This window comes from Salmo salar, chromosome 15 (assembly GCF_965601325.2).
Source record: "Salmo salar chromosome 15, fSalSal1, whole genome shotgun sequence".
NCBI lineage: Eukaryota > Metazoa > Chordata > Actinopteri > Salmoniformes > Salmonidae > Salmo > Salmo salar.
In genome coordinates this window covers 87823410-87848621 of record NC_138305.1, presented here as the reverse complement: position 1 = coordinate 87848621, position 25212 = coordinate 87823410, and the positions used below count along the sequence as shown (strand labels likewise).

Sequence of the window (25212 nt, the reverse complement as noted above, 5' to 3'; positions counted from 1 at the left end):
TTGAACTCCCCTGAGGGTTCAAGTGTAGGTTAGAGCCTGGGCTTGTTTGTCAAGTCTTGTTTAGACTGTGGGGTCTGGAAGAATCTCTGCGACATCATAATGAATGTGCGTGCCGGGGAAACGGGAACAGGGTTGCCACGTGTTTTGCGTTGGTGAGGGAGCGCTTTATCACCTCCATACTTTGCTATTTATCCAGCTGACAATGCTGACAATAGCGTCATTACTCATCAACCATGGAAGGCCTGTCTGGCAGCCCATAAAAACACAGCCAGGGATAGGATAATGTGATATCCCCCAAAACCAGGCTTGATAATGACACGTAGCAAGGCTTTTTATTCTGTTAATCATCAAATCATCTGACACAAGCATGGCTTGACAGATTTAGGCAGGCACTGCTTGGCACACCAATGGATAGATAATACAGTTCTGAGAAAATGACATACTGTAAGACCGAATGTGTTGATTGCTGCTCAGGATACATGGGCGTGAGGAAGGAGACTGGTGAGAGAAAATGTGTGACTGCCTTATGAGTTAACTGTGATGCCGTATTCTGGATTTTAATAATAATGTCTTTACAATGGCAGCATACAAATCAGTGTGTTTGCATATAAATGATAGCAAGGTCAGATGTCGACTTTTCAGGAATGTAATACAACAAATGTTGATCTATCATCAACGTCTCAAGGGCTTACATATTACAGGTACTGAATTATTACATATATTCTGAAGGCAGATCACATTCAAGTCACAATAGATAGGTTCATGTACACTTTATTTAATTTGATAAAGGCATAAATTTAGTGCGAGACCAACATCCTAGAAGACATTCTAAAATGTACAACATTTTTACAATGATTTCTTACAAAACATCAAAGCAAAGTTTAGAGCAAGAAACAATTCTATTATCCATCAGGTCTTTCTAACAGCCACATTATCTGTTGGGAAAGCACAAAACACAATGAACAGGTTTTACTTTATAAACATTGGTGTAGCTCTGGTTGGATGGAAATCATGACCCACTGATATTAACCCATAGAACCCCCCCTTGTCTTACCATGGAGAAACAGCGAATGAACTGCTCAGAAAACAAACCCAAATGAATAAAGCAACAAGTAACCCAGCTTATACGTCCTCTTAGATGATTGAAAAAGATTGTAAGAAAACATGTTAAACATGCACTTTTTATCATTATATACAGTAACATGTACAGTGTAGACAATCTAGAGCAGGGATGGGCAACTGGCAGATCAAACCCAAAACAATTTATTGAAATAAATAAATAGGAACTCATTCGGGGGAATTGACTGTTGAGAGTTAGGTTGTGCATCAGCAGTTATCTTATGTCAGTCACTGAAACTCACTCAATTAGCTACACATTTTTAGATTAGTAAATTAGTCTAGCCAGCAATCTAAACATGTAGTAATCATGGCCCCCCCCCCACCGATTTTTTTTTTTTAGGTCACTCTCACTCAGATATATTAACATGGCATAAGTCAGGACACAATGTGTAGAATTGCAGGAAATTAGCTTAAACACTGCTAATATTTGTCTCCACCCCATGGCTAAATGAGTCAAATTGCATAAAATGGCAATCTTTTCTACGCCCAATGGCTAAATGTGTAGAATTGCAGGAAAGTAAGTCTAAAACAAACCAAAAAAATCTCTCCATTGTTAAGAGTGGGGGACGCTAAAATGTTTTGCCCCCCAACAAAATGTAGCTTAGGGTGAAAAATGGGTATGGATGTGAGTGCGCACACTGTGGCCACTCATGATGAGTTCAGATTTTTTGTGGCCCCCATCTCCATCAAAGTTGCCCACCCCTGATCTAGAGGGTTGTGGTAAAGAGAAGGGTTTGGCCTGGGAGAGGACTTGGGATGTTTTTGATGGGACAGTGTGAGGGCTGAGGTTAGAGATTTAGGACTGAGGTGGCACTGAGATATAGTCCCTTTGGTGTCTGGAGCAGTGGTAGGGGTGGATGAATCAGAGGTCTGGGTAAATTGCGCTGCGGCCCTCCGGGACTGGAACTACCCACCCGGGGTGTGGGGCTGAGGCCAGACCAAAACAGGCAGAGGAGGTTATGGGTGAGCTGTGAGGTGTAGAGGACAGCTGTCAGTACAGTCAGTAGCGCTGCCAGTCTCAGCAGACCTCTTCCTCAGCTCCCTGCCAGTGCCTGTTGGTTTGTGGTGGGATGCTGGCGAGTGTTTGCCATGCTCCGGCTGGTGCCTGCTGCTCGCCAGGCCCTTGGTGTCCTGGGGTTGGACGTTTTCTCCATGATGGCGCAGCTTCGGGTTCTGGTTTCTCTCTGACTCCACCTGCAGGTAGGCCCTCACCTTGTGGTGGCGGGCGTTGCTGTCGGTGTCGCTGAAGTCGATCACACGGCACTCGTATGTGCCCTCGTCAGACGGCTTCACGCTGGACAGACAAAGCTTGTGGGAGATGTTGCTCCCGGCAACCTTCACCACCTGTAAAACAGACCAACAGAATTATATTTCATTGGTCGACATCCAAGAGTTAAATTATACATTTTGGTCCATGACTGTATACCCTATCTATTACAAACAAAAACTAGAAATCCTCACATCATGATATCTCAACCCTAATTTGTCGTCCAGCTGAATTTCTCATTCAGATCTGAAAATACTCTGTGTCTGTATCTGTTATTCAATTTGTTCCGAAAAACAATAAACTTCCTTGTGCATCCCCCACCATCACCCCCTTCTCTGTCCCTGCATCCTCTGTGTGTGTGTGGATGAGCCAGGCTGACTGGTCCGGATGAGGCTGGCAGACAGCTCTGTAATGAAATGCTGGCTGCGTCACCACAGTGCAACACTTACAGAGCAGCTGTCCCCGCCTCCCTAGGCCCTTTACTGCTGGCAGCCCCACCAAGCCCAGTCGAGTCCAGCCACCCGGCCCCTGCGCTCAATGAAGCTGTCTGGCAACCAAACAGATTGAGTGGGCATGTGAGGAGGCATGTACACACACACTCAGAACAATGTCCTTTATAGGCGCCAGTCCCTTTGTTTCCATGTTGCAGACAGCTGTTCCATTTGCTCCCTTGAACAAATGAGGAGATGCTGTGCCCTGCATGCTGTACATACAGAACATGCCTTTACTGGGTAATGATGTAATAGTTCAGTGGCTTATAAAACGCTGTGAAAATAGATTTTATGGTGTCAGATCTTAGATAACACAAAGTGATCACATGATGTGGGAATGTCATTGGTTGTGACGCACCAGGATACAAATCCAGTTGTCTTTATTAGCTTCCTCCCACTCAGGTAGTGTACCCAAGGCTGATGATTTGTCTGTGGCTGTCTATCTCTATTATCAGTCCAGAGTCCTCTGGGCTTACAGAGAAAATCACACAATCATATTTAACCTTAAGCCCAATAAAACAGACCAAAAATACTATTTTAGGACTATAGTTAGTACAGTGCCTTGCAACAGTATTCATCCCCCTTGGCGTTTTTCCTATTTTGCTGCATTACAACCTGCAATTGAAATTATTTTTTTATTTGGATTTCATGTAATTGACATACACAAAATAGTCCAAATTGGTGAAGTGAAATCTAAAACCCCCTTTGCTATGAAGCCCATAAGTTCTGGTGCAACCAATTACATTCAGAAGTCACATAATTAGTTAAATAAATTCCACCTGTATGCAATCCAAGTGTCACATGATCTCAGTATATATACACCTGTTCCAAAAAGCCCCAGAGTCTGCAACACCACTAAGCAAAGGACACCACCAAGCAAGCGGCACCATGAAGACCAAGGAGCTCTCCAAGACCAAGCTCAGGGACAAAGTTGTGGAGTACAGATCAGGGTTGGGTTATAAAAAAATATCCAAAACTTAAAACATCCCACGGAGCACCATAAAATTCATTATTAAACATTTTAAAGAATATGGCACCACAACAATTCCTGCCAAGAGAGGGCCGCCCACCAAAACTAATGGACCAGGCAAGGAGGGCATTAATCAGAGAGGCAACAGAGACCAAAGATAACCCTGAAGGAGCTGCAAAGCTCCACAGCGGAGATTGGAGTATCTGTCTATAGGACCACTTTAAGCTGCACACTCCACAGAGCTGGGCTTTACAGAAGAGTGGCCAGAAAAAAGTCATTGCTTAAAGAAAAAAATAAGCAAACACGTTTGGTGTTCGCCAAAAGGCATGTGGGAGACTCCCCAAACATATGGAAGAAGGTACTCTGGTCAGATTAGACAAAAATGTTGCTTTTTGGCTATCAAGAAAAACGTCTGGGGCAAACCTAACATCTCTCATCACCCCGAGAACACCATCCCCACAGTGAAACATGGTGGTGGCAGCATCATGCTGTGGGGATGTTTTTCATCAGCAGGGACTGTGAAACTGGTCAGAATTGAAGGAATGATGGATGGTGCTAAATACAGGGAAATTCATGAGGGAAACCTGTTTCAGTCTTCCAGAGATTTGAGACTGGGAAAGAGGTTCACCTTCCAGCAGGACAATGACCCTAATTATACTGCTAAAGCAACACTTGAGTGGTTTAAGGGGAAACATTTAAATGTCTTGGAATGGCCTAGTCAAAGCCCAGACCTCAATTCAATTGAGAATCTGTGGTATGACTTAAAGATTTTTGTACACCAGCGGAACCCATCCAACTTGAAGGAGCTGGAGCAGTTTTGCCTTGAAGAATGGGCAAAAATCCCAGTGGCTAGATGTGCCAAGCTTATAGAGACATACCCCAAGAGACTTGCAGCTGTAATTGCTGCAAAAGGTGGCTCTACAAAGTATTGACTTTGGGGGGGGTGAATAGTTATGCACGCTCAAGTGTTCCGATTTTTTGTCTTATTTCTTGTTTGTTTCAAATAAAAAAATATTTAGTATCTTCAAAGTGGTAGGCATGTTGTGTAAATGAAATGATACAACCCCCCCCCCCCCCCCAACATTTTTATTTTTTATTTTAATTCCAGGTTGTAAGGCAACAAAATAAGAAAAATGCCAAGGGGGTGAATTCTTTCGCAAACCACTGTAGGCCTGCATGGTTTAGTATAATCTCATAGCATCAATAGAATATGAAATTACTTAAACTCTAAGGCCATATACAAGGTGCCGGAAAGCTGATTGGTGTTTTCAGTATGGTTGATGCCATTAGCTATACTTGTGGGGAAACATGAAAGGCTGGTATGCATCCATGTCTGCTGGAACCGATGACTCTGGGCTGGAACTCACAACACCATTTTACCAGCTGAGCGATGGCCCAGTGGCATCCTCCTCCACACCACAGCTGGTGGTTTCATTATAGTTAGTCAGCAGCAGCTAGCCAGCCAATAGGGAAATGAACCAGGGAGGAAACATCAGATCAGAGATAGGCTTAATCTTTTCCTGGAGACGATGGAGTAGAGGGAGAACCTGGTTTATACTCCTCCACACACAGCAAGATGAATAGCTGCTGTTCGAGCACAGAACTAGCTGTTAACAAATCATTACCCTCAGTCAGCCTGGTGGCAACAAGGAACTACGCCACGCCAGATGAACTATCAAAAGTTCCGTTGACTCCCTAATTATTCTTCAGCAGGGAGCACGCAGTCTCTCTTTTTTCAAATTAAGACAGCAGATCGCACTTGTAAAGACAGCAGTTGTAAAGTTTGGCGCATTCATGCTTTACTGAGAGAAGAAAAGAAGACCTTGCACCATCTTACTGCACTGTAGCCTCAGTTTTCCTATAGATCTGAAACACACAACTGTAGCAGAAGCAAGTGTACTGACAATCAGCTTCCACAGCATCCAAGAAATTGCAATATTTATTGATTACGTTTTTACATTTTTGGGGATATTTTTTTTAGGGGATAGATCAGCTTTAATATTGCAGATTGATTTTGGCTTCCATCAATGTTATTGTCTGCATAATTTCCAAACCCCCATATATATTTTTTGTAAATACATATATACAGTTGAAGTCGGAAGTTTACATACACTTAGGTTGGAGTCATTGAAACTCGTTTTTCAACCACTCCACAAATTTCTTGTTAACAAACTATAGTTTTGGCAAGTCGGTAAGGACATCTACTTTGTGCATGACACAAGTAATTTTTCCAACAATTGTTTACAGACAGATTATTTCACTTATAATTCACTGTATCACAATTCCAGTGGGTCAGAAGTTTACATACACTAAGTTGACTGTGCCTTTAACTTCATCGGAGTAGGGGGCAGTATTTTGACGTCCGGATGAAAAGCGTGCCCGTAGTAAACTGCCTGCTACTCAGGCCCAGAAGGTAAGATATGCGTATTATTAGTAGATTTGGATAGAAAACACTCTGAAGTTTCTAAAACTGTTTGAATGATGTCTGTGAGTATAACAGAACTCATATGGCAGGCAAAAACCTGAGAAAATATCCAACCGTAGTGATTGCCTATCCAGTATACAGTGTCTGTGGGGTCATTTTGCACTTCCTAAGGCTTCCACTGTCAACAGTCTTTAGAACGTTGTTTCATGCTTCTACTGTGAATGGGGAGAGAATAAGAGCCATTGTAATCAGATGACTGAGAAAATGACATGAGCTCAGACAGGCGTGCGCCCGTGAGAGTTAGGTGTGTTCCTTTTCATTTCTGAAGACAATGGAATTGTCCGGTTGGAATATTATCGAAGATTTATGATAAAAACATCCTAAAGATTGATGCTATACATTGTTTAACATGTTTCTACGAACTGTAATATAACTTTTTTCACTTTGCGTCTGAACTTACTGTGCGAACACAGTGCATTTGGAATGCTGGACTGAACGCGCGAACAAAAAGGAGGTATTTCGACATAAATATGGACTTTATCGAAACAAAACAAACATTTATTGTGGAACTGGGATTCCTGGGAGTGCATTCCGATGAAGATCATCAAAGGTAAGTGAATATTTATAATGTTATTTGTGACTTCTGTTGACTCCAAAACGGCGGGTATCTGTGTGGCTTGTTTTGATGTCTGAGCGCTGTACTCAGATTATTGCAAAGTGTGCTTTCGCCGTAAAACCTTTTTGAAATCTGACACAGCAGTTGCATTAAGGAGAAGTGTATCTATAATTCATTGAATAACAGTTGTATATTTTATCAATGTTTATGATGAGTATTTCTGTAAATTGATGTGCTCATTCACCGGAAGTTTTGGGAGGCAAAACATTTCTGAACATTACGCACCAATGTAAAATGTTTTTTTTTTTATATAAATATGAACTTTATCGAGCAAAACATACATGTATTGTGTAACATGAAGTCCTATGAGTGCCATCTGATGAAGATCATCAAAGGTTAATGATTCATTTTAGCTGTATTTCTGGTTTTTGTGACGCCTCTCCTTGCTTGGAAAATGGCTGTGTGGTTTTTCTTGTCTAGGCGCTGTCCTAACATAAACTAATGTTATGCTTTCACGTAAAGCCTTTTTGAAATCGGACACTGTGGTTGGATTAACGAGAAGTGTGTCTTTAAAATGGGATATAATAGTTGTGTGTTTGAGAAATTTGAATTATTTGAAATTTGTTGTTTTGAATTTGGCGCCCTGCTATTTCACTGGCTGTTGGCGAGTGTGTCCCGCAGGTGAGACGCTAGCGTCCGACATACCCCAGAGAGGTTAAACAGCTTGAAAAATTCCAGAAAATGATGTCATGGCTTTAGAGGCTTCTGATAGGCTAATTGACATAATTTGAGTCAATTGGAGGTGTACCTGTGGATGTATTTCAAGGCCTACCTTCAAACTCAGTGCCTCTGCTTGACATCATGGGAAAATCAAAAGAAATCAGCCAAGAACTCAGAAAAAGAATTGTAGACCTCCACAAGTCTGGTTCATCCTTGGGAGCAATTTCCAAACGCCTGAAGGTACCACGTTCATCTGTACAAACAATAGTACACAAGTATAAACACCATGGGACCATGCAGCCGACATACCGCTCAGGAAGGAGACGCCTTCTGTCTCCTAGAGATGAATGTACTTTGGTGCGGAAAGAGCAAATCAATCCCAGAACAACAGCAAAGGACCTTGTGAAGATGCTGGAGGAAACAGGTACAAAAGTATCTATATCCACAGTAAAAACGAGTCCTATAACCTGAAAGGTGCTCAGCAAGGAAGAAGCCACTGCTCCAAAACCTCCATAAAAAAGCCAGACTACAGTTTGCAACTGCGCATGGGGACAAAGATCGTACTTTTTGGAGAAATGTCCTCTGGTCTGATGAAACAAAAATAGAACTGTTTGGCCATAATGACCATCGTTAGGTTTGGAGGAAAAAGGGGGAAACTTGGAAGCCGACGAACACCATCCCAACCGTGAAGCACGGTGGTGGCAGCAACATGTTGTGGGGGTGCTTTTCTGCAGGAGGGACTGGTGCACTTCACAAAATAGATGGCATCACGAGGGAGGAAAATGATGTGGATATATTGAAGCAACATCTCAAGACGTCAGTCATGAAGTTAAAGCTTGGTCGCAAATGGGTCTTCCAAATGGACAATGACCCCAAGCATACTTCCAAAGTTGTGGAAAAAATGGCATAAGGACAACAATGTCAAGGTATTGAAGTGGCCATCACAAAGCCCTGACCTCAACCCTATAGAAAATGTGTGGGCAGAACTGAAAAAGTGTGTGCGAGAAAGGAGGCTTACAAACCTGACTCAGTTACACCAGCTCTGTCAGGAGGAATGGGCCAAAATACACCCAACTTATTGTGGGAAGCTTGTGGAAGGCTACCCAAAATGTTTGACCCAAGTTAAACAATTTAAAAGCAATGCTACCAAATACTAATTGAGTGTATGTAATCTTCTGACCCACTGGGAATGTGATGAAAGAAATAAAAGCTGAAATAAATAATTCTCTCTACTATTATTCTGACATTTCACATTCTTAAAATAAAGTGGTGATCCTAACTGACCTAAAACAGGGAATTTTTACTAGGATTAAATGTCAGGAATGATGAAAACTGAGTTTAAATGTATTTGGTTAAGGTGTATGTAAACTTCCGACTTCAACTGTTTATATATTTAAAAAAGAAATACATATATATATATATATATATATATATATATATATATATATATATATATATATATATATATATATACACTGCTCAAAAAAATAAAGGGAACACTTAAACAACACAATGTAACTCCAAGTCAATCACACTTCTGTGAAATCAAACTGTCCACTTAGGAAGCAACACTGATTGACAATAAATGTCACATTCTGTTGTGCAAATGGAATAGACAACAGGTGGAAATTATAGGCAATTAGCAAGACACCCCCAATAAAGGAGTGGTTCTGCAGGTGGGGACCACAGACTACTTCTCAGTTCCTATGCTTCTTGGCTGATGTTTTGGTCACTTTTGAATGCTGGCGGTGCTTTCACTCTAGTGGTAGCATGAGACGGAGTCTACAACCCACACAAGTGGCTCAGGTAGTGCAGCTCATCCAGGATGGCACATCAATGCGAGCTGTGGCAAGAAGGTTTGCTGTGTCTGTCAGCGTAGTGTCCAGAGCATGGAGGCGCTACCAGGAGACAGGCCAGTACATCAGGAGACGTGGAGGAGGCCGTAGGAGGGCAACAACCCAGCAGCAGGACCGCTACCTCCGCCTTTGTGCAAGGAGGAGCAGGAGAAGCACTGCCAGAGCCCTGCAAAATGACCTCCAGCAGGCCACAAATGTGCATGTGTCTGCTCAAACGGTCAGAAAAAGACTCTGTGAGGGGGGTATGAGGGCCCGACATCCACAGGTGGGGGTTGTGCTTACAGCCCAACACCATGCAGGATGTTTGGCATTTGCCAGAGAACACCAAGATTGCCAAATTCGCCACTGGCGCCCTGTGCTCTTCACAGATGAAAGCAGGTTCACACTGAGCACGTGACAGAGTCTGGAGACGCCGTGGAGAACGTTCTGCTGCCTGCAACATCCTCCAGCATGACTGGTTTGGCGGTGGGTCAGTCATGGTGTGGGGTGGCATTTCTTTGGGGGGCCGCACAGCCCTCCATGTGCTCGCCAGAGGTAGCCTGACTGCCATTAGGTACCGAGATGAGATCCTCAGACCCCTTGTGAGACCATATGCTGGTGCGGTTGGCCCTGGGTTCCTCTTAATGCAAGACAATGCTAGACCTCATGTGGCTGGAGTGTGTCAGCAGTTCCTGCAAGAGGAAGGCATTGATGCTATGGACTGGCCCGCCCGTTCCCCAGACCTGAATCCAATTGAGCACATCTGGGACATCATGTCTCGCTCCATCCACCAATGCCACGTTGCACCACAGACTGTCCAGGAGTTGGTGGATGCTTTAGTCCAGGTCTGGGAGGAGATCCCTCAGGAGACCATCCGCCACCTCATCAGGAGCATGCCCAGGTGTTGTAGGGAGGTCATACAGGCACGTGGAGGCCACACACACTACTGAGCCTCATTTTGACTTGTTTTAAGGACATTACATCAAAGTTGGATCAGCCTGTAGTGTGGTTTTCCACTTTAATTTTGAGTGTGACTCCAAATCCAGACCTCCATGGGTTGATAAATTGGATTTCCATTGATTATTTTTGTGTGATTTTGTTGTCAGCACATTCAACTATGTAAAGAAAAAAGTATTTAATAAGATTATTTCTTTCATTCAGATCTAGGATGTGTTGTTTAAGTATTCCCTTTATTTTTTTGAGCAGTATATATATATATATATATATGTGTATATGTAAATATGTATATGTAAATATATATATATATATATATATATATATATATATATATATATATATATATATTTTTTTTTTTTTTTTTTTTTTTCTTCTTTTCTCCCCCTAACCCTACCACTTATTGTATAACTTTGGTATTGAGGCCTCTATTGGACACTAAATGACCAACAAGACAAACAAAGGTGTAAAATAGACGCCAGACAGGTAGGAGATATAACATATAATGCAGTAAAGACTCACACTTATTTTGGTAGCATCCTTTGACATCTCATCCTGGGGTACAACCTGTAGGAAAATAATTCAAAGACTGAGAAACAGACAGACTTTTGCAACATTTTCTCCATTGCGTAAAAATGCCTTACATCAATGATTCCACTTCCAGGTAATTTGATCAGATTAGAACATAGATAATGGGCCTAATAATGCCTACTTTACAGGTAATTGCATCAAAAAGGTACAGCTGGACTCAAAATTACATAAACCCAGTGTTCCTCTGTGCATAGTCTGTATACGGTATGCGGAGAATCACCACTCTATTCAGAGCAATTGATCTAGAGGTGAAACCTGTGTTTCCCCCCAAGGTACTCATCTCCACATTCTTAGTATAACTCACATTTATAATATGAATTTGAAACCAAAAAAGTATGCAATACATTTCAACCTGAGAGGAACCAATATATTATCCTGTAGACATGGTTCATCCAGGAAAAGAGTGTAGGCCTGACTACATTACAACACAGACTGTACAGTATTCTAGGCCAGTAGCACCACCTGGCCCACGCTCCAGCAAGGGAGGCATGGTGTAACACAGCCAGTCCTCCAGGGACACGTCATGAATAATGAATCTGAGTGAGGTGAGAGGAAGTTTCTTTACATTTCTCCCTTTTCCAATTAAAAAGTGTCGAAAGACAGCAGGAGGCCTGGAAAACTTTACGTCCTTATGGAAAACCTGCTCTGCTTTTCCCAACTCAGGTAGTCCTCCTGATGAAATATTTCCTCAGCCTTCTCTTCTGTTCTTGTGCCTCCGGGGCACCTGGGGAACCTGCTGCTATTTCTGCCTACTGCAGTGATTCATGTGTGGTTTGTTACCTGCTGCTCACCTCACTCAGTTTAGCTCTGTGTGCTTTATTAGTTGGTCCTGATTCTGACCAGTATAGCTGTGGACGATGGCAAACTCTAAAGATTGGGACTGAGTAAAGGGGTTTGTGTGCATGTCCTACACTCCTTACTGCTATTTGCTATTTACATTGTCATTTGCAATGAGGGAGAATAGGAAGACTGTTCCACAACTATCCATGCTCTGCCGCATCCCTGCGATCACTGATCACAGAACACCTCCTCGGCAACATTCTCTAAGCAGTGACAGAGAGCGAGCAGTCTCTTAATGTGTTGAAAATCCCAAAGTGTTTGCATTGTCAACTTACACACAGCTCCGACACACACTTACCCCACCAGACATGCCACCAGGGGTCATTTCACAGTCCCCAAATCCAGAACAAAATCAAGAAAGCGTACAGTATTATATAGAGACATTATTGCATGGAACTCCATTCCATCTCATTTTGCTCAGAAAAACAGCAAATCTGGTTTCAAAAAACAGAAAAAGCAACACCTCACGTTACAACGCCTCTCCTCTATTTGACCTAGATAGTTTGTGTGTATGTATTGATATGTAGGCTACGTGTGCCTTTAAAAAAAAGTTGATGTATTTCTGTCCTTGAACTGTTCTTGTCTATTAATGTTCTATATTATGTCTTGTTTCATGTTTTGTGTGGACCCCATGAAGAGTAGCTGCTGCTTTTGCAACAGCTAATGGGGATCCTAATAAAACACCAAATACCAGTCTAGCTACCTGATTGGTGGTCCAGGGCTGTTTCTCTGTCCAGTCTCTGTGGTTTCTGATGTACCACCACTGGATCTCCAGGGAGTAGGAGGGGCCTGCCCCCCGGAAAGAGCACGCCATCTCCACGTCCTGACCACTCTGTGCTGTGATGTCATGGGGGACCTCTGTGAACACAGCTGTATAGAGAAAAAGCAGTTGGCTATGAAAAAGATAACCCAGTCCTCTCTGAAGACAATATCATTGCTGTTTTGCTCTTTGATTTACAGTGATAATACACTGTGATTGTAATAGTCTCAAATAGAATGTTGAGTTAACCCTCGTAATAGTGTGCATAAAGAAATCTCCGTGCTATAGGCCTTCTGCAAATTCAACACTCTTTTAGGAACACAATCCAAAAAGAATTGTGTTTCTAAGCAGCTATGAGGAATTTAATCATAAATCCTCATTTACTATATAAAACATTTCCATTTTGATGAATCTCATTGTGCTCACCTGGCTTGCTATTTAGTTAGCGTAATTATTCAATGTTTGTAATAAAAAGTGTTGTTATTAATATTACCACTCTGCATGTAAACTAAAGAAGGCATTACTGCCAAAACAGCTCCCTTGTTGCTGTTAAAGAAGCAACACTATTGTTTTTGTTTTTCAGTTAAGATATAGCTTTGAACTACAACAGACAGCTTTGGTATATTTTCAAAAGTAGTTCTGATAAGCAATGTCATAACTGATTAGTTCAGCCTTGCTGAAGGGCTGGCAAACTAAAGAGGACTTGGGTGTATCTCTCTCCAGCATAAAACCACACTCAATCTGTGATGGAGTGCTTACTAAACCAACGCTCAGATAGTTGTGAATGTGTTCACAAACACACAGTGTAAATATGCAGTGCAATAATAATACAGTTTACATAGCCTGTCATAATAATATAATGTAATAATTCCTCCTGCAAGCAGCAATGAACGGGGTTCACAGGATAACAGAAAGAACACAAGATCAGTTGGATAACAAAGCAAGCACTCTATCATGTATGAACTATCTTAATTTATATGCAATCAGTGAAAGCTTTATAATGTTTATCTCTCAATACCACAAGCATGAAGTGAAGTTTAGTCTAGTGCTCTAGGTAGGTCTGAATGCAGCAGGTAATCATTCTAAAAGTCATCACTTAATGTATTGAGTTTATAAACTGAACAAAAATATAAATGCAACATGTAAAGTGTTGGTCCCATGTTCCATGAGCTGAAATAAAAGATCCCAGAAATGTTCCAAATGCACAAAAATATAAAATGTTGTGCACAAATTTGGTTACATCCTTGTTAGTAAGCATTTGTCCATTGCCAAGATAATCCATCCACCTAACAGGTGTGGCATATCAAGAAGCTGATTAAACAGCGTGATCATTACATCTCGACACCTTGTGCCGAGGACAATAAAACGGCACTCTAAAATGTGCATTTTTGTCAAACAACACAATGCCACAGATGTCTCAAGTTTTGAGGGAGTGTGCAATTGACATGCTTACTGTAGGAATGTCCACCAGAGCTGTTGCCAGAGAATTTAATGTTCATTTCTCTACCAATGTCGTTTTAGAGAATTTGGCACTATATCCAACCGGCCTCACAACCGCAGACCATGTGTATGGTGTCGTGTCGGCGAGTGGTTTGCTGATGTCAACATTGTGAACAGAGTGTACCATGGTGGGATTATGGTGTGGGCAGCCATTAGCTACGGACAACGAACACAATTGCTTTTTATCAATGGCAATTTGAATGCACAAAAATACTATGATGAGATCCTAAGGCCCATTCTTTTAAGGTATCTGTGACCAACAGATGCATATCTGTATTTCCAGTCATGTGGAATCCATAGATTAGGGTCTAATGATTTTATTTCATTTGACTGATTTCCTCATATGAACTGTAACTCAGTGAAATCTTTGAAATTGTTGCATGTTGCGTTTATATTTTTGTTCAGTATATATCAATTCTGGGTTCAATTTGACTAATGGATTAGCGCTATTTTCATGATATTTCACATTGTTCGTCTGCAAAATGTATATCTAACATTTATTTGCATGAGACAAAGTCCACTTGATCAACAGTTATTGCTCTAGTATTCTATGGTGCCACTGGTGCCAATATATTGCCACCAACTGGTCTGGTGCAGCCATCGAAGTTTGCAGTGACTTTATATCCACACAGCTTCTGAGCACATATACATAAGGTTAATTTACCTAATTTCATGGCCCCATGTCCATCGGTTCAGTTCTTATAGCCCTGGCATGATCTGGTGCCATCTAGTGGTGTAGGGTGGCCAACTTTTAATGCAGCAACTAATCATTCTAATTAATTGAGTCTATATACCAAATCTGGATTTAATCTGATTTATGGTTCAGGAGAAAAATTACTTTTAAGCATTTTTAGCATTATCGTATGTGCTAATCTATAGGTGCAGTGCGGCCATATTTGAATGCAGCAACAATATTTTCTCAAAAACATAAGACCGATGTAAACCAAAATCTGGAATGAATCTGACGAATGGTTCATGAGGAGAAGATGATTGCAAATGAATTTGAACATTAGCATTACATATGCAAAGAAAGAGTTGTTAACAGTTTCCTTGTTTCTTGAGATAGATAAATGTAGTGTTATAGCAATAACAAGTTTCAAGTTGTTAGGCCACTGTGGAGTGGATTTACAGTGGTTTAACTTCTTATGGCTTGGGGGCAGTATTTCGACGTCTGGATGAGAAGCATGCCCAAAGTAAACTGCCTGTTACTCAGGCCCAGAAGCTAGGATATGCATATAGATTAGGATATGTGTCAGTCGTTGCTAGGAGTGGTGGTAGGAGTCAGGCGCAGAGAGCAGAGGTAAGGAACTGTGTGTTTATTCAATAAAAACACAACACGATAGACGCCAACACAACGGGCGTGAAAAATGCAAAGTGCCCAAACAACAGGTGCACAGCATGCATGAAAATAGAACAGTAGTAGATCGCCAGCACATCCAAATACAAAACACAACCTGACGCTAAATAATCCCGCACAACACTGGGCGGGCTAACCAGGCTTAAATAACCAAAATCAAAAGACAAATGAGGAACAGGTGCAACCAATAAGACAAACCAAACGAAAAGGAAAAAAGGATCAGCGGCGGCTAGTAGGTCGGTGACGACGACCGCCGAGCGCCGCCCGAGCAGGCAGGGGAGCCACCTTCGGTGGGATTCGTGACAGTACCCCCCTCCTGACGCGCGGCTCCCGCAGCGCGCCGCCACCGACCTCGAGGGCGACCCGGAGGACGAGGCGCAGGGCGATCCCCATGAAGGCGGTGGAACTCCCTCAGTAGTGGAGGGTCCAAAATGTCCCTCCTGGGTACCCAGCACCTCTCCTCCGCGCCGTACCCCTCCCAGTCGACGAGGTACTGTAGGCCCCGCCCCCGAAGTCTGGAGTCCAGAATGGCGCGTATTTTATACGCCGGGGACCCCCCAATGTCCAGCGGGGGGGGAGGAACCTCCGGCACCTCACCTTCCTGCATGGGACCAGCCACCACCGGCCTGAGGAGAGACACATGAAACGAGGGGTTAATACGGTAGTAAGATGGAAGTTGTAACCGGTAACACACCTCGTTTATCCTCCTCAGGACTTTAAACGGCCCTACACACTGCGGGCCCAGCTTCCGGCAGGGCAAGCGGAGGGGCAGGTTTCTAGCCGAGAGCCAGACTCGATCCCCTGGTGCAAACACAGGGGTCTCACTGCGGTGCTGGTCAGCGCTCTTCTTCTGCCGTCCACTCGCCTTTGTAAGTGCGTCTTTGACGGCTCTCCAGGTGTCCTTCGAGCGCTGCACCCAATCCTCCACCGCAGGAGCCTCGGACTGGCTCTGGTGCCATGGAGCCAGGACCGGCTGGTAGCCCAACACGCACAGGAACGGTGACATGTTGGTTGATGAGTGCCGTAGAGAATTCTGGGCTATTTCTGCCCATGGCACGTATCTCGCCCATTCTCTGGGCCGGTCCTGGCAATACGTCCTTAGAAACCTACCCACCTCTTGGTTCACCCTCTCCACCTGCCCATTACTCTCGGGGTGGAAACCCGAGGTCAGGCTGACCGAGACCCCCAAACGTTCCATGAACGCCCTCCAAACTCTGGACGTGAACTGGGGACCCCGATCAGAAACGATGTCCTCGGGCACCCCATAGTGCCGGAAGACATGGGTAAACAGGGCCTCCGCAGTCTGCAGAGCCATAGGGAGACCGGGCAACGGGATGAAACGACAGGACTTCGAGAACCGATCCACAACGACCAGGATAGTGGTGTTCCCCTGTGATACGGGAAGGTCAGTGAGGAAGTCCACTGATAAGTGTGACCACGGCCGCTGTGGAACGGGAAGGGGGTGTAATTTCCCTCTAGGCAGGTGTCGAGGAGCCTTGCTCTGAGCGCACACCGAGCAGGAGGAAACATAAAACCGCACGTCCTTACCCAAGGTGGGCCACCAGTACTTCCCCCTCAGGTTCCGCACTGTCCTCTCGATCCCAGGGTGACCCGAAGAGGGGAGATTATGGGCCCATCGAATCAATCGATCACGGAGACCAAGCGGTACGTACTGAACACCTGAACACACTGCGATGGTGCAGGTTCCGACCTTAACGCCCGCTCGATCTCCGCGTCCAACTCCCATACCACCGGAGCTACCAAACACGACGCCCAAAGAATGGGAGCCGGATCGATGGCCCTCTCCTCGGTGTCATATAGGCGGGACAGTGCGTCGGCCTTCGTGTTCAGTGAACCTGGCCGATAAGAGATGGTGAACCGGAAACGGGTAAAGAACATGGCCCACCTGGCCTGACGCGGATTCAGTCTCCTAGCTGCCCGGATGTACTCGAGGTTACGGTGGTCAGTCCAGATGAGGAAAGGGTGCTTTGCCCCCTCAAGCCAATGTCTCCACACCTTCAGAGCCTTGACCACAGCTAACAACTCCCTGTCCCCCACATCATAGTTCTGCTCCGCCGGCCCTAGCTTCCTAGAGAAGAAAGCGCACGGGCGGAGTTTGGGTGGCGTGCCCGAGCGCTGTGATAGCACGGCCCCCACCCCAGTCTCGGACGCGTCCACCTCCACTATGAATGCCAAAGAGGGATCCGGATGAGCCAGCACTGGAGCGACGGTAAACAGCTCCTTCAGGCGACTGAACGCTCTGTTCGCCTCTGCTGACCAGCGCAAGCGCGCCGGACCCCCCTTCAGCAGTGAGGTAATGGGAGCAGCAACTTGACCAAAGCCCCGGATAAACCTCCGGTAGTAATTGGCAAACCCTAAAAACCGCTGCACCTCCTTTACCGTGGTCGGAGTCGGCCAATTACGCACGGCTTTAACGCGGTCATCCTCCATCACCACCCCCGAGGTGGAAATGCGATACCCCAGGAAGGAAACGGCTCGTTTGAAAAACTCACATTTCTCAGCCTTGACGTACAGGTCATTCTCCAGCAGTCGCTCAAGCACCTTGCGCACCAGGGAGACATGCGCGGCGCGGGTGGCGGAATAAATCAAGATGTCGTCAATATACACCACCACCCCCTGTCCGTGCAGGTCCCTGAGAATCTCGTCAACAAAGGATTGAAAGACGGCTGGAGCATTCTTTAACCCGTACGGCATGACGAGGTACTCATAGTGGCCCGATGTGGTACTAAATGCGGTTTTCCACTCGTCTCCTCCCCGGATACGCACCAGATTGTACGCGTTCCAGAGGTCCAGTTTCGTGAAAAAACGTGCGCCGTGAAATGATTCCACCGCCGTAGCGATGAGAGGTAGTGGGTAACTGAACCCTACTGTGATGGAATTTAGACCTCGATAATCAATGCACGGACGCAACCCTCCATCCTTTTTCTTCACAAAAAAGAAACTTGAGGAGACGGGTGACATGGAGGGCCGAATATACCCCTGTCTCAGAGATTCCGTGACATATGTCTCCATAGCCAACGTCTCCTCCTGTGACAATGGGTACACGTGACTCCTGGGAAGTGCAGCGTTTACCTGGAGATTTATCACGCAATCCCCTCGTCGATGAGGTGGTAATCGGGTCGCCCTCTTTTTACAGAAGGCGATAGCCAAATCGGCATATTCTGAGGGAATGCGCACAGTGGAAACCTGGTCTGGACTCTCCACCGTCGTCGCACCGATGGAAACTCCCTTACACCTGCCTGAGCACTCCTCTGACCACCCTCTGAGAGCCCCCTGTCTCCACGAAATATTGGGATTGTGATTGGCCAGCCAGGGAATCCCCAGCACCACCGGAAACGCAGGAGAATCAATGAGGAAGAGAGTAATCCGTTCCCCATGATCCCCCTGCGTTACCATGTCCAGTGGCACCGTGGCCTCCCTGACCAGTCCTGACCCTAATGGTCTGCTATCTAAGGAGTGCACGGGGAAAGGTTGGTCCAATGACACCAGGGGAATCCCTAGCCTTAATGCGAGCCCACGATCCATAAAGTTTCCAGCTGCGCCTGAATCGACTAGCGCCTTATGCTGGAAAGAGGGAGAAAACAAGGGGAAAGTTACTAAAACGAACATGTGACCAACAGGGAGCTCTGGGTGAGGTTGGTGCTTACTCACCTGAGATGGACGAGGAGTGCTCCGCCTGCCATCCCGATTCCCAGAGGAGCTCCCCCAGCACCTGTCGGTAGTGTGTCCTCTCCGACCACACTGGATACAAGGGGAGCCTCCTCCTCCCGTTCCCCTGGACGCGGCCCCCCCTAGCTCCATAGGAATGGGAGCTGGAGGACCTGGAGGTGGAACCAACAGGGCCCCGTCTGGACGCCCACGCGCAGCCAGCAGATTGTCAAGACGAATGGACATGTCGATTAGTTCGTCTAGCGACAGGGTAGTGTCCCGACAGGCTAGCTCACGGCGGACGTCCTCCCGGAGGCTACACCGATAGTGGTCCATCAGGGCCCTGTCGTTCCACCCCGCTCCAGCAGCCAAGGTCCGGAACTCCAGAGCAAAGTCCTGTGCGCTCCTCGTCTCCTGATGCAGGTGGAACAGCCGTTCACCCGCCGCACGGCCTTCTGCTGGGTGGTCGAACACGGCCCGGAACCGGCGGGTGAACTCAGGGTAGTGATCCCTTGCCGAGTCTGGGCCGTACCACACTGCGTTGGCCCACTCCAGGGCACGTCCCGTTAAGCAGGAGACGAGGACGCTTACGCTCTCCTCTCCGGAGGGAGCTGGATGAACGGTAGCCAGGTACAAATCCAACTGTAGCAGGAACCCCTGGCACCCCGCCGCTGCTCCATCGTACTCCCTGGGGAGAGCCAGGCGTAGGGCTCAGGGTCCGGACGTCGGTGGAGGGGTAGATGGTGGAGGAGGAGTTGGTGCTGGGGATGCGGTAGGGAGGCCACTCCTCTCCCATCGGTCCATCCTCTCCATCATCTGCTCCATCGCTGAGCCGATTCGGTGGAGGATGGTGGTATGGTGAAGGACCCGTTCCTCCATCGATGGGAGAGGAGGGGAGGCTGCTCCTGCTGACTCCATAGCTGGTGCGGGATTCTGTCAGTCGTTGCTAGGAGTGGTGGTAGGAGTCAGGCGCAGAGAGCAGAGGTAAGGAACTGTGTGTTTATTCAATAAAAACACAACACGATAGACGCCAACACAACGGGCGTGAAAAATGCAAAGTGCCCAAACAACAGGTGCACAGCATGCATGAAAATAGAACAGTAGTAGATCGCCAGCACATCCAAATACAAAACACAACCTGACGCTAAATAATCCCGCACAACACTGGGCGGGCTAACCAGGCTTAAATAACCAAAATCAAAAGACAAATGAGGAACAGGTGCAACCAATAAGACAAACCAAACGAAAAGGAAAAAAGGATCAGCGGCGGCTAGTAGGTCGGTGACGACGACCGCCGAGCGCCGCCCGAGCAGGCAGGGGAGCCACCTTCGGTGGGATTCGTGACAATATGCATGTAGATTTGGATAGAAAACACTCTAAAGTTTCCAAAACTGTTAAAATAATGTCTGAGTATAACAGAACTGATATGGCAGGCGAAAACCTGAGGAAAATCCATCCAGGAAGTGGGATTTTTTTTATGTGGGTATTTTCAATTGAATGCCTATAGAGTATCTAATGGGTTAGGACCCAGATTGCAGTTCCTATGGCTTCCACTAGATGTCAACAGTCTTTAGACATTGTTTCAGGCTTGTTTACTGAAAAATTAAGAAGAATGAGGCCTTTATCTCAGTGGACTGTAGAATCATACAGTGCTGGTTTTGCGCGTGACCGAGTGCGCGCCCTTCGTTGTTTTTCCTTTCTATTGTATACACTATTGTCCAGTTTAAATATTAGCGATAATTTTGACAATTGACAACCTGAGGATTAATTCTGAACATTGTTTAACATGTTTCGACAAACTTTACCGGTACTATTAGGATGTATTCGTCTGCATGTTTTGACCGCCTTTGAGCCAGTGGATTACTGAACAAAACGCGCTAACAAAATGGAGTTTTTGGGATATAAAGAGGGACTTTATCGAACAAAACAAACATTTATTGTGTAGCTGGGACTCTTGTGACTGCAACCATATGAAGATCTTCAAAGGTAAGTGATTAATTTTATCGCTATTTCTGACTTTTATAATTCCTTTACTTGATTGTAAAATGTTTGTATGCTTTTGTAAGCGGGGCGCTGTCCTCAGATAATCGCATGCTATGCTTTCGCCGTAAAGCCTTTTTGAAATCTGACAAAGCGTCTGGATTAACAAGAAGTTAATCTTTAAACCGATGTATAACACTTGTATTTTTTATGAATGTTTATTATGACTATTTCTGTATTTTGAATTTGGCGCTCTGCAATTTCACCGGATGTTGTCGAGGTGGGTCGCTAGCGGAACGCCTTCGCCAGAAAAGTTAAATGGTCACATAAAATCTGATTTACCAATCCCTTAGCTTTTCTCAAACTAAGTTAAGACATGTACCATGGGTCATTTGGTTTTATGGGTCATGAGAAGAAGATTCTTTACCATATTTTAGCATATTAGCATATGTGCTAATATGCATCTACTGGTGTACAGTGTGGCAATCTTTGAATGCATCAACGTTATTTTCTCAAACTTTTTAGGGACTATTGTGACGAGTGCAAAGACCACATTTGTAGTGAATCTGACTTTTAGTCTATGAGAAGAATATTTTGTATGATATTTTAAGTGTAGTCAAAAAACATACACTACCGTTCAAAAGTTTGGGGTCACTTAGAAATGTCCTTGTTTTTGAAAGTTTGAGAAACAGACCAAGTCCTCAACTGGCAGCTTCATTAAATAGTACCCGCAAAACACCAGTCTCAACGTCAACAGTGAAGAGGCGACGCCGGGATGCTGGCCTTCTAGGCAGAGTTCCTCTGTCCAGTGTCTGTGTTCTTTTGCCCATCTTAATCTTTTCTTTTTATTTTCCAGTCTGAGATATGGCTTTTTCTTTGCAACTCTCCCTAGAAGGCCAGCATACCGGAGTCACCACTTCATTGTTGACGTTGAGACTGGTGTTTTGCGGGTACTATTTAATGAAGCTGCCAGTTGAGGACTTGTGAGGCGTTTGTTTCTCAAACTAGACACTCTAATGTACTTGTCCTCTTGCTCAGTTGTGCACCGGGGCCTCCCACTCCTCTTTCTATTCTGGTTAGTGCCAGTTTGCGCTGTTCTGTGAAGGGAGTAGTACACAGCGTTGTACGGGATCTTCAGTTTCTTGGCAATTTCTCACACGGAATAACCTTCATTTCTCAGAACAAGAATAGACTGATGAGTTTCAGAAGAAAGTTCTTTGTTTCTGGCCATTTTGAGCCTGTAATCGAACCCACAAATGCTGATGCTCCAGATACTCAACTAGTCTAAAGAAGGCCAGTTGTATTGCTTCTTTAATCAAGACAACAGTTTTCAGCTCTGCTAACATTGCAAACGGGCTTTCTGATGATCAATTTGCCTTTTAAAATGATAAACTTGGATTAGCTGACACAACGTGCCATTGGAACACAGGAGTACTGGTTGCTGATAATGGGCCTCTGTATGCCTATGTAGATATTCCATAAAAAAATCTGCCGTTTCCAGCTACAATAGTCATTTACAACATTAACAATGTCTTTACTGTATTTCTGATCAATTTGATGTTATTTTAATGGACCAAAAATGTGCTTTTCTTTAAAAAACAAGGACATTTCTAAGTGACCCTAAACTTTTGAACGGTAATGTACATAGTCAAAAAAGTGAATTGTTAATAGTTTCCTTATTTTTAAGATATGCCAAACTTTACATGGTTCATCATGGTAATGTATTTGATGACCCCCAAACGTTTTAAGTTCATAGGCCATTGTGGAGTGGATGTACAAAAGATGTAAATAAGACACGTTAAAATCAGATTTCCTGATTCGTCAATAACTCAGCCATCTCTTAAAACTAGAATGCTTAGATACATTTTTGGACTTAATGAATTATATATACCCATTGATTCTTATAACTTGTGAATGCCACATGAGCTTAGTTCAACTGTCGTACCCCATCAGAACCCAAAATATGTTTGTTTTACTACAATGTTTGTAAAATAATTAAATATAAACAAACACTGTATAGCCTCAACAGATGGTTAAAACTATAATCATGGAGGGTCATCATCCCTAGCTCTGTCTATGAATTTGAGAGTAGTTACATTTCCCCAGGCCCATCCCACAGCTTTTGTTTTACCAAAATAATGGTGGGGTGACCCTTTGTTATTGTTTCAATTAAGAATTCTAGCTTAAACCAATCCCTTAGCGTTTCTCAAACTAAGTTAACAGATTTATTTGGACATAGGTTTCATTAGAATACGTTTATCAAAGGTTTTCAAAAATGTCCTAGAAGGAGGGAAATCCTGACAGACCTTATGGGCAAATTTGTTCATCATGCACACAAAGTTTCAAGTCTTTAGGTCAAACAGGGCGACGTATATGTGAGACTGCTTATAACAGTGCCCTTTATAGGTGTCACGTCCTGACCAGCAGATGGAGCTGGTGTAGTAGTTTGGGGGTCAGGACGTGGCAGTCTTGTGTGTGTCTTGTGACTCCTGATCAGGAACAGCTGGGAATCGTTGTTCCTGATTGGGAGTCATATATGTAGGAGTTGTTTGTCACTGGGGTTTGTGGGTGATTGTTCTGTGTTTCGCCTTGTGCCTTACCAGACTGTTTTTTGTTGATCGTTCGTGGTTTGTTATTTTTGTACGTTCATTTTGAAAGTAAATAAACAGCAAGATGAGCATACACATACCTGCTGCGTTTTGGTCCTCCTTCACCGACGACAACTGTGACAATAGGTCAATTGGTGCCATTCTTTTTGACCAAGTTACTCACGGCCTCTCGGTCTTACTCACGGCCTCTAGGCCTCATGGCTTTTCTGTGTGCCAAATTAGAAAACAAGTTACGAGTCTATGCTTGAGTCATTTCACCATGTTAAGAAAAAAAGTGAATAAGAATTCAGACAATAACAGTGTGTTCACAGTTTCGCTGTGAACCCCTAAATATATGCCATTCAGCACACACTTTTATCCAAAGCGACTTACAGTCGTGTGTGCATACATTTTACACATTCGTGGCCCCGGGGATGTAAGCCTGCATTAAATGTTTACTCTCGCCCACGTGGATATCAGCTAACTTACTGTATGTCAAAAGAGCGTAGCACATTCTGAAGAAAGAACATCCTCTGTTTCCCACTGTAATTCACATGGAAGTGGAGCTAGATATGGGCCTCCTTCCAGACAGCTGCCTGGGTGGGAGGAGAGCGGGGAAGCTGCCTGGGCAGAGCTGGCTCCTCTCCATGTATAACACAGGCTAAAATCCCCCACATGGGTAAACTAGCTTCAGCAAAATGAAGACATCCGTTTTTCTGATCGCAGCACATCTGCCTATTAACTGGGCCCAAATCCTCTTAAACACTCTCTTAAACACATTTTTAATTTGCAGCTAATCCCCTTCATGGTGACGGAGGCTCAGAGGAAGCAACCACACAACCCCACTGGTGTACTGCTGCTCACACCGTTTGAAATCTGTCTAACACTGGTACAAGTGTCTTTCTTCGGCAGACAACGGAGTCAGCATGGCAAACCATTGTGTTCTAGGAGTAGCCTCCAAAAAGTCACAAAAAACTCAGGTGGGTAGCACAATATCAAACTCTAGCAACGCCTCAAAAAGTACACTTTCCACAGGGAAGTGCTGGAACATAATTGGTGCTTCCTAGAAAACACTACCCTCAAAAATCATATCAACCTTGAGTATTCGTGAGAGATAGAACTGAGATAATGAGAGACAGAACTGCAGTCAATGTGAGACAGAGAGCTGGAGCTGGCCATGGTGCTGAAAGTCCAGTGCTCCTGCTAGCTTATTGTTAGCTCCCAGGTGGTAGGCCTATTCAATCTCCACTAGGATACCGGAGGACATTGCATAGAGGCAATAAACAAATTCCCTTTCTTCTTCAAATTTCTATCTAACTTTCTTTGTAATCCACCACTCCCAAGTCTTAGTTTAATAGCCTCTCTAAATATCTGGACTAAATGTGCACACCGAGAACACAATGTCTCCCACTCCGGAAAGCTACAAGCCCTCAGTCATATCTCACTTGTAAATTGATCAAACCCCTTTGTATTTTTCATTTGCCAGACACGAAACACACTTTGCATTGATTCAGCATTACATGGTGGGAA

At 44.5% G+C, this 25212-nt stretch overlaps 1 protein-coding gene across 1 annotated transcript in view; it reads right to left on the bottom strand.

Moving 5' to 3' along the window:
- Window positions 1-755: 755 nt before the first annotated feature.
- Window positions 756-25212, bottom strand: part of LOC106572359 (V-set and transmembrane domain-containing protein 2-like protein) — a 48568-nt gene continuing 24111 nt past the window's right edge. The window contains exons 2-4 of the mRNA XM_014146421.3: window positions 12532-12698; window positions 10920-10964; window positions 756-2463 (exon numbers count right to left, since the gene is read on the bottom strand). Of these exons, the coding sequence (XP_014001896.1) occupies window positions 2077-2463; window positions 10920-10964; window positions 12532-12698 (599 nt within the window). The 3' untranslated portion in view covers window positions 756-2076. The remainder of the gene's footprint in view (window positions 2464-10919; window positions 10965-12531; window positions 12699-25212) is intronic.